The sequence below is a fragment of the Elaeis guineensis genome, chromosome 1 (genome assembly GCF_000442705.2).
Source record: "Elaeis guineensis isolate ETL-2024a chromosome 1, EG11, whole genome shotgun sequence".
NCBI classification, from domain to species: domain Eukaryota; kingdom Viridiplantae; phylum Streptophyta; class Magnoliopsida; order Arecales; family Arecaceae; genus Elaeis; species Elaeis guineensis.
Window position 1 is genome coordinate 159116174 of NC_025993.2, and position 10410 is coordinate 159126583.

The 10410-nt window shown below is 37.4% G+C and overlaps 1 protein-coding gene across 1 annotated transcript; it reads left to right on the forward strand.

Annotated features, from left to right (window-relative positions):
- Nucleotides 1-4852: 4852 nt before the first annotated feature.
- On the forward strand, nt 4853-9943 carry LOC105039316 (ubiquitin-conjugating enzyme E2 22). The gene is made up of 7 exons (XM_073245694.1): nt 4853-4998; nt 7688-7861; nt 8027-8171; nt 8386-8469; nt 8583-8689; nt 9111-9214; nt 9405-9943. Exons 2-7 carry the CDS (start codon nt 7859-7861, stop codon nt 9724-9726), a joined length of 765 nt encoding a protein of 254 aa, XP_073101795.1. The 5' UTR covers nt 4853-4998; nt 7688-7858; the 3' UTR covers nt 9727-9943.
- Nucleotides 9944-10410: the final 467 nt, after the last annotated feature.

Sequence of the window (10410 nt, forward strand, 5' to 3'; positions counted from 1 at the left end):
GGATGCCCGTGAGTGAATGACAAGCTGGGGTTGAATTGCTAGGAGAAATTCAGGCAGGACCTGAACAAGCCCTCAAAATATCTTAGATAGGACAGACATCTAAATGCACCCTCTTACTCAAGCAGGAATTAAATATCAAGGGATGAAAAGAGTTTAGCTCCCAACAATATACCTTGTCATATTTCAAATTGAATTAAAGTTTTGAAATCAACTTGAGATCCAAATTCAACTAAAAGTAAATTTGAAAGCACTTTTTGTCCTAACAAAATGTAAATAAATTAAAATTTAATCAAACACTACTCTTAGCAGCAAGCATCTTATATGCTATTAAAGTCTGAGAGAGAAAAACTGTTATACCCTAAATCCATCATCCGAGTCGACCATGTGATACTACCGCATAACCCTAGGACAAGCCTCAGAGATGACTTTTTCACTCGAACTCCATAGTCAAATCTATCCAATACTATGCATCTTGCAACTTTAAAAGGAAAGAAAGAATTGAAATTGTTAATTTTACAGTCCAGTAATAATCTCATCACACTTATATTAATATAATAATATAATTCAAAATAATGAGTAAACAATATCAAAGAGAAATCATAAGTCATAAAATTTTGTGTCAAACATCCAATATAACTTAACAGCTATATATATAGAGAAAGAGATAGGTTAGAATCAGGTTAATCGGATTTGGACTCAAATCTAATCAAATAAAAACTCTATAATAGAATTCTACATCAATAATCTAAGTCATTGAACATGATCTACTACCCCAAAACTGCTTGCACAAAAAAAATATATGATTTGAAAATTCTTAACCTATGCATCAAGTAGCCAAAAATTAGACAGCCTAAATAAAATTAAATTAAATATATTTTTTGATCACTTGATACATAGACTAGAGGTCTTCGAATCATATGATTTTTGATGTGCAAACAATTTTGAGACAATAGATCACATCAACAGCTTAGATTATCGATGTACGATCTCCATTATCCAATTTTGACCTAATGGATCTGGGCTCAAATCTAATTGACCTTATCCAAATTTGCCCCGACATATATATATATATATAATATATATATATTATCATAAATCTATCATAAATATTACTAGTAATGTGATATGACTTATCACTTATGTTTCATTAACATATTTCAAATTTATAACTATCTTTTGATTTTGGACTAATCATAATCATGCTTCAGTTCATGACTGATAAACATAAACCACACTTCAGTCCACCATGATAAACTATAATATTGGTACTTCAACCTATGATAGCAAACTAAGATATCTGCGCTTTGTCCCATGGTGGCAAACCAAAATATCTATGCTTTGGCTTGCGGTGGCAAACCAGGATGCATGGTTCAATCCACAATGGCAATCCAATATGTCATGATTCAACCTATGACTGATAATCCACTTCATGGCTAGTCCAAATCTTTTTAGATAATCAATATTTAATCATTCAATAATTTTGTATTATATTTTTTGTCCGATTTTAAAAAAATCGATATCTTATCCTTAGCATCAAAACAGTCAATATGTGATATATATATATATATAAAATAAAAAAAAAATATATATATATATATATAATAAAGAATCATATATTAAGTAAACCTAGAAATCATTATGTATAATATAAAAATAATATACAGATGACTATGCAAAAGGGACCCTTACCTCTACTAGTTTCAGACATAAGCACAAAGATCGATTAATTTTGAATCTACAAATTTAGAGATAAGATATTTCACTCAACACCTTGTGTAGACATAATCAATATCAAATATAAAAATAATATGTGATTATGGATAGAAAAAATTATGAAAAAATATATGAATATTATATGTTCAGGACTCCTCTTACGGTCAACAAATTGATCTTGATTTATCTAAATATGTGAACCCTCTATTGATCCATAAGATCTCTTAAAAGAGAAAAAAAAAATTAGAGAGAGAAAGAGTACGATAGAGAGAGTAAGAGAGAAGAGAGATATGAGAAGAAATTATCTTTTTTCCTTTTATTTTCTTTTTTTTCATCCTCTATCTCTTTTTCTTGTTTTGTACTTTCTTCTTTATGGGAAAATCAGGAAAGGGAAGATTTAGGTTGGCCACGTTCCATGGTGGCTTCTCTGACGACAACCTATATTGGCTACAGACCATGGCAGCTTCAACCCTCGGTCCAGAGCATGGTCAGCAACGATGGCTGGTCCAATAGAAACAAATAAGAAAGAAATAGGGGAAGAAGGGAGATCTCAGGCCGACCACCTTCCACAGTGGTGGCCTTCGATGACAGCAATCCTGATGGCTTCGGTGGTGATGGCTCTAGATTTGGGAACCTGATCCTACCATGTCTTGAGACGGCAATCGTCCCAATAGAAGAAAAAGAAAACAAGAACAAGAGAATGCCCTATTCACTGAGAACTCTAACAATCAACAACGACAATAGGATGATTGAACCCCCTAACGATGGTTGGGGAACTCAGAAATGGCTATGGAGATGAGCTTGAGGTGAATTATCTCACCGTTGATAATGAATTGATAATGAATTCTAAGCACAATCAGTGGAAAATAAGAGGAATCCAAGGTGTTTTCTCCAACGATCAACCGAGGCTAAGGGACAAGAGGGAGGGGAGGGATTTTATAGTCAGGATCTAGAGCTCCATTGAGCCCTAGTTTCTCTCTTCTTTTTGATTTACGGAGGAAGAAGACTCCCATCAAGAATCCTCCTCCCGTGATCTCATATGCCTTTTGCACGTTGGGCAGCCCAAACATCCGTCCAAGCCCAAAATTTAAACTTTTAGCAATAGTAATTAGAAAAGATTGACCTTTGATACTCGAATTTGCTGATGTTGGAGGGAAAGGCCATGACTAATAGCTTTCCAGCTGGCTATAATCGACTATTGCCTTATAGCATGTCACGATCGACTCCACCAATTGGCTTTGCTGTTGATCCGTGAAATCCATTAGAGCTTGCATAGAATTTATCATGAAAGAAAAAAAAAATTATAGCAAACACAAGTTAATGTGTACCCAAGAAAAATAATTTTTATTCATTAATTGATCCAAACAAGCGGTATATCAGGAATATTCATACGCTTTGGGATCCCTAACAAGTGATGGGATAAATTGGGTGTCCTCAAGGTTGGAAAGGAAGTCAAACTACTAAAACTTGTACATATATGCATTCTCACCAATGGCAAGCTTCTCGAATAAATTTTTCTGCTGATGATGAACTAAACATCATCAGATTGGTTCACATGACAACCATGTCGTCCACTTAATGCATATGATACAGATTAGTTTACCATTGGGTGCCCTGATTTACATCTTCAAGCCAGTCTCAGTTCCATGTGATCTTCGGACGGTTGATGGCATGCTATCAGATATGATGGAGTCCAACTGCAGTTTTGAGGGGCCTTCAAAAATACATATGTGAATATTGGGTTTCGCCACAGTATTCTAAGGATATTCTAATTTTTTATTTTTTATTTATTTTTAATCATTAGATTAAATTTGGACTATGCAGATTTCAACATGAGGGGCCATGTGCATGGTCGGTGCAGTAAATATTTGAAAATCCAGGATTGTTTCGATGTTATAAAGATTTTTTTTTTTTGGCTGTTACCTCGGAAGGCGGAAGAGCTGGGAGAGATGGCGGCGGAGGTGAAGGATCCGATGGGTGGAGGCACACCCGAGACATCGTGGACAAAGGGCAGAGCATCGATGGGGAAGGATCCATCGGAAGATGATGGGAGCGTCGTGGGCAAGGGAGGGGGGGTACGATGGCGAAGCCGCACAGACGAGGGAGCACCGATCGGGTAGGAGGGGGGTAGTGGGACATAAGCACCAATGGACGGGTGGAGTGGGAGAGAGGGGAGGGAAGATCATGCAAGGAAGGGGGAGGTGGGGGTGGGGTGGCTGCAGTGGAGAAAAAGAAAGAAGACCATGGGAGGAGGGGGGCACTGCGGCAAAGAAAAAGGAATTAAGATGACTGCCGTGGGGAGAGAGGGAGGTGCATTGAGGCAGAGAAGAAGAAAGAAGATCACGAGAGATAGGGGGCTACGATGGAGAAGAAGAAAAAACATAGAGTGGGGGGGAGGGGGCCACGAGCAGGGAGGCGACGCAATTGCAAGAGAGAAAGGGGGTCGGTGGCACAAGTAGGAAAGCGGCATCGATTGCAGGAAGGGGGGGCGATACGAGTAGGGGGTGGGGCATGATCGTGGACGGAAGACCATCAGGAGGAGAGGGAGGGAAGTGGCACAGGGGTGAGCTGATGGAAGAGAAAAAAATAAAATATTTAAAATATTTTTTATAATAAAATATTATAAAAAAGTATTATAGCAAAATCTATAAATATTACACCAATCGCAGCCCTAAAATTACGTGTCGATGGGGCTATTCTAAGCATGCTCGTCCATCTGCTCCAACGCCAGGATTTAAATCGAACATGCCAGCTGGATGCCAACGGCTACCTGCTAACCGACGCAACCCCACCAAACGGTCGGCTCGAAACGTCGGCAAACTGGAGACAGTCCAACTCAAGGCACCACCGGTTCCAAACCGGGGGTAATTCCGTCAACTGAAATCTCATTACACAACAACCCCTTCTTTCTTATAAACTACCGACGGAAGCGTAAGTACTCCATGATATTGAGAGTAACTTTGTTATTAAGATAATTATAGATTCCAATCTAAGCTAAGTTACGTGAATAGCCTCCTTTGGCTGCAATGTAGTAAGGGTGTTTTCGCCATCAAAAAGAAACAGGGGAGAGGAACCTCTGATTTGTCTAAAACCATAGGGGCATTACCGTCATATGGGAGGCTTCGAATCCTCCGTTTGACGGACACCCACCGCTACTAATACCTGATACTTGAAAGGGGCATCATCGTCTCTCTCTCCCCCCCGTGTCCCCCAATCATTGCGATCTTGGTTTTCGGATCTGTGGGAGCGGAATTCTGAGGTCATTTGGCTCTCATTTCTCTCGAGGTAGGCGATCTCTACTTCTCTCCTTTTCTCTTAAATTAATTGATAGAAATTTCTCTCCATTTGTTTGGATGTCTTGGCAGAAATATGTTCCCGTTAGTTCTTTTGTTTGATGAGCGATTTTTGTAGTCATTTTTCCGATTTTCTTTTTTTTTTCCAACAAAATCTTTGGAAAAATCTAGTTTTTCCTTAATGTTGTTCTTCAGATTTCTAAAAGGCAGGATCTTTAGTTATTTTGGGCTTCTGATCTCCATCTCTTGAGCCATTTGTGATTCTTTTGTTTTATTGGGAATTATTTGCAAAGACTTGGCTCTGTTCGGATCGTAGTTGATATTAGATTCTTATTAGGCGTTATATTCATTGGTTATGATTTGTTAGTATTTTATTCTTTTTTCTCGGATGGTACCCCCCCTCCACCCTCTCTGTTTCCCTCTTCTACTGATGTCTAGGAACAAGCGAGCCTTTAATCTCCTAAATTGTGGTTCCTTTGATAGTCTTCTTGTCAGTTAATTTTCCAATGCAGTTTGGAAAGTTTTAGTTATGAACTCCCTAGAAAATATACCAAAATTTCATGTTTTTTAAAGTTGACTTGTTGCCTTACTTTGTGAGAATCAGTACATATCACGAGTAATTTGTGGTTGAAGTCATAATGGAGAGGGAGCATGAAGTATCACAGACTAAAAGGACTAGTTTATCCGTTAGCTCAATCTTCTTGAGAAATTATATGTGGCTGCTCACAGTGAAGTGAGTGGATTTGGGCTATCGTAGCATGTTAGTCTCCTCTGTGTGAAGTTGTAATCATCACGCCTTGTCTAGCTTGTAAGTGGGCAAAGCTTCCTCCTATTTGGGGTTGTGAACTCAAGGAAGTTTTCGGCTAGTGATTTCTTAAAGCCCCTTTAACGTTTTCTATTAGTCTAAGAGGAATAAATAGTTTGCTAACTTCTCTTGGGTCACTGTCTTGCGGCCTTTGTGGTATAGTATTTTACTTATATGTAAATTTAAAAAACTGTATGGTTATGGGATGGATTTTTTCTTTTTTTGAAAAATTGGCGAGGATGATTATTATGTTAACTCTTGGGAGGTGCCAGCAATTATGGGAGGAGAGAAGTAAGCAGCATGGAAGACAAGACCCTTATTGGTGGAAGCATTTCTGTGTATGATGCTTTTGAAAGGAGTATATTCGTTTGGGTCTCTGAGATTTGAGTAGAGTAAGCAATCTTTGACAGGCAGCAATGTTTTTTCCCTTTCTGTTTTGTTTGACTCCTTATGAATATATTCAGTTGAACTTGTGTGTCAGTTAATAGAAAACTTGCATGGAGTTGGTTCCATGTGTATGCTTCCGACTGGGTCATGGGCTAAAAATCAGCACTGCAGCCTAATGGGGTTTCACCCTTCTATTATCTTGTCTCTGGATGATGTTCCATGTTCAAAACTGTGTAGGTATTTCCCCAAGCGTTTTACATTGGTAAATATGCTGGTACTCCCACTGTTACTTGAGGGCGCATAGAAGTTTAAAAGATACCAGTTGCAGCCAGCTAATGGAGAAATAAGGTGTCTTGCTTCATTTCTTGATGAAATTAAGGGTGCTACAAGCTGTGGTGATGATGTCTTCTCTCATATCTATAATAATGCAAATAAGTTAACAGATTTTGCAAAGGGATGGGTTTAAAAACAGAATGCCTTTTCACTAGCAATTTTCTCCTTAAAGTTTTTGAGACATCATCTCTTTCAATTGTCTCTATGCATACATAATATATTTCAGTGGCTATATTTCACATCAAGTTCGCATGTCACCAATCAAAGAGAAATGCTTGATGGTTGTTTGGAGCAACTATCGCTGTTCCACTGTTATAGGGAAACCTTCTTTGAAGGGTAACTCACATCTTGAAGGAACTATTCATATTCATCCCTGACAGGGTTTCCAAAAGTACGTTTTTTTGTTATAAGTATGTAACACTTAGAAAGGAATATTCATTAGCTAATATAAACAATGGAATACACCATTGTGGTAGCCCAAACGGCAGATTCACCCGCTACATTTCAATACCTCGCTCCATATGCAGTTGTGTGAATGTTGACTGGGAAATCAAGTATTGAATGTCATCCATAAGCTTGAAAATTATTTATTCTAAGTTATCAACATTTGTAGCACTTATTCATGTACATGTTCATGCCATCAATAAAATGGAAAAAATATCGATTGTTTCATTGATTTGTTTTCCTTCTTGTCTCTGCATTCCATACCCTAGCAACTATTTGTTGAGACTGGTTAATTTTTTGACTTGCTCTGGCAATATGGATAATTTATTCTTTGTATATATTTGCTTCCTGTTAAATTTATCTTATGCATTTTCTACATTTTTTTAATGCATATGGAAGCCTATTTTACAACCTCTAAACATGTAAATAAGAAGAAAATAATATATTGATATCAATGTATTAAAGATGTTGAAAATCTCTTCACTAACTTGATTTAGATTCTAAGATATACTATGTGGTCCATCAGGTGTTCTCTTTCTTTACTTTTCGGATCTTGCAGTAAATGATTGCATCAAAGACCCCTTAATATCCATGTAAATTCTGTGAGCTTAGACAGTTATCACATTATTTGCTAATCTGAACTTACACTTGCTCTTTTCTTTACATCTATGCTTAAATGATCAAGCCAATGCTTATTATCTTGTTTTTGCAGGCTTGTGTGGATTGATTTGGAGATCTATTGGTGATATTTATCACTGAAAAAACATCATCTTCATTGGAGCATACTGAAACATTGAGTAGTTGTCATAACCTGATTGCTATCATCTCTTCACAGAAAAAAAAACATAAACAACTTATTTTGCTGAGACTTCTTTGCAAAACAATGGTAATCATATGATTAGAAATTAAAATTTGATGGTGATTTTTATTTGTTCTATACTTTGTAAGACCAGCTTTATGCAATTGAAAAGCCAGCTTTCATTTTTAATAGTTTGCACCCTCTTACACTTGAGCTTATTTTAATTAACGAAAATGCTCATTATTTTTTCAGGCAACAAATGAAAACCTTCCACCTAAAGTCATCAAACAACTTGCCAAAGAACTGAAGAATCTTGATGAAACACCACCAGAAGGCATTAAAGTGGTTGTAAATGATGATGACTTTTCTACTATATTTGCTGATATTGAGGGTCCTGGTAGATTTCTGATATACATATATTTTTCATGTATATAAATATAAATATGTATGTATGTATGTATGTATGTACGTACGTACGTACGTACACACACACCTTTTGCCATGGAAGTAATGCTTGATGAATGTATGTATGTATGTATGTATGTACACACACACTTTTGCCATGGAAGTAATGCTTGATGAATTTATGCTGTGGGACCTGCTTGATGCAGCTGGTACTCCATATGAAAATGGTATATTCCGCATGAAGCTGTTATTATCACACGACTTCCCTCAATCACCTCCAAAAGGTCTTTCCTTATGATATAAATTTTTATAGTCGAATTCTTCAGTCTCCTTATTTTACATGGTATGACTTATTTCAGTGTGTGGATTGTTAATCATCCACTTCTCATTTTTTGCAGGCTACTTTTGACTAAAATCTTTCATCCAAATATTGCAACAAATGGTGAGATTTGTGTGAACACACTAAAGAAGGACTGGAATCCAAGTCTTGGTTTGCGACATGTTTTGCTTGTAAGTTGAGATGTTGCTAATCCCACCTTGATGTTTTATTTATGTTAATTGTTAACTATTTCAGCTTGTCAGTTGTTCCATCAGAATTCTGTTGGATGTCAAGATGGTTATCACTATTTTTTTCTCTCTCATTTCAATACCACCTTCTCAAGCTAGTAGGTACTTTTTTGGAATTGGTTTGGGAGATTTGCATATTTTATCTTTTTGCATGTCTGAGCTAAATATTTTCTCCCTGTTATCTATTATTTCCACACTCTTCTTGATTTTTATGATTAGTTGGTGTTGATTATACTCAGCGAGTTTCAAATCATTATGCTGACTCCTTGATGAATTTAATATCTTCCGTCTTTCAATTGGCAAGCAAACCATCTTGGCATATTAATCATTCAACTAATGTGGTTCATATTAACATTGCTGGCAGGTGGTCAGATGTCTGCTGATTGAACCATTTCCTGAATCTGCACTCAATGAACAGGCTGGTAAGATGTTGCTTGAAAATTATGGGGAGTATGCAAGGCATGCCAGGTCAGCTCCTCACCCACCCCACCCACACACCCTCTCTTTAGTTAAGTTTTGTGTACTTTTACTTTCAACTGATGATGAATTATGGTTTTACCACTGTTGCGAAGTTTGTCTCATCATATGGACTGATGTTTGATTTTGATAATTCATATGGAAGGAGAAACTCATGGTGGATTTATGACGCATTTCACAGGTTGTACACTGGAATCCATGCGATCAAACCTAAACCAAAATCTAAGACTGGAGCTATCTCTGAGTGCACCATGGCTCTTAACGTGGATCAGAAAAATGTGGTTTCAAATGACAATGTGTTACTACCCCCCACCTTGCTGACCGCTAACACAGCCTCCAAAGTATCAGCAACAAATGGCCAGGATCAGAATGCTGTCATTCCTGCAATGGAACCTGCCATTGGAACATCAGCAATTGAAAAGAAGGAAGGAGCTGTCACTGCAAAAGTTCAGGTGGATAAGAAGAAGATGGATGCAAGGAAGAAGAGCTTGAAGAGATTATAAGGAGAGTGTGGGAGAAGATTTTAGTACATGTTGTATTGTAGAGGACATAATCAATTGGAACTACGAGAAGAATTTGTAATCTGAACTTTTTTGGACATTCGGGATCGGGAGAGGGGCGGAGGGAGAGGGAGTCGTTGCATCTCATTCTTTTGACTTTCCTTTGTGCAATCACCTAATTCATTGTGGCGAATGGCAATGGGTAGTTTGGTTTCTTGGATCTTGTTCTTAGTTGTCTTCATTCCTTCAACGATGAAACTCGTGCTTCACCTTCTCCTCCAGATCTTAGCTACATGCCAACATGACAACTTTCCTCTCGTCATCTTCCTGCTAGTTTTTCTTTTGGAACTTCTTGATGAGAAATGTTTGGCTTTATGATCTTCAGCTCATGGCAACATGAACGACATAAAGATAAAGGGAAACAAATTGGACCGTACATTAGCTGTCGTATTCAGTCTCCTAGGTTACACGGCAGGCTCTTTCTTGACCCTTGGAAGTCTTTTAATGCATGAATCTTTTAATTGTATCCTCAGAACTCTCACAACTGTTATTTTTCTTCTCAAAGAGTATTATTTGTAGTTTCCCGCATTTTAATAGACATGACTTTGCCCACAAGAAAAATTGCAACAATGAAGATTCCGACAGCAGACATGGAAAAATAATAACACAAATCATATACCAGTCTTC

Coding starts and splice junctions, on each gene's coding strand:
- LOC105039316 (XM_073245694.1), top strand. Junction 8,172..8,385: donor TGCTGATATTGAGGGTCCTG/GTAGATTTCTGA, acceptor TGCTTGATGCAG/CTGGTACTCCATATGAAAAT. Junction 9,215..9,404: donor GAGTATGCAAGGCATGCCAG/GTCAGCTCCTCA, acceptor CGCATTTCACAG/GTTGTACACTGGAATCCATG.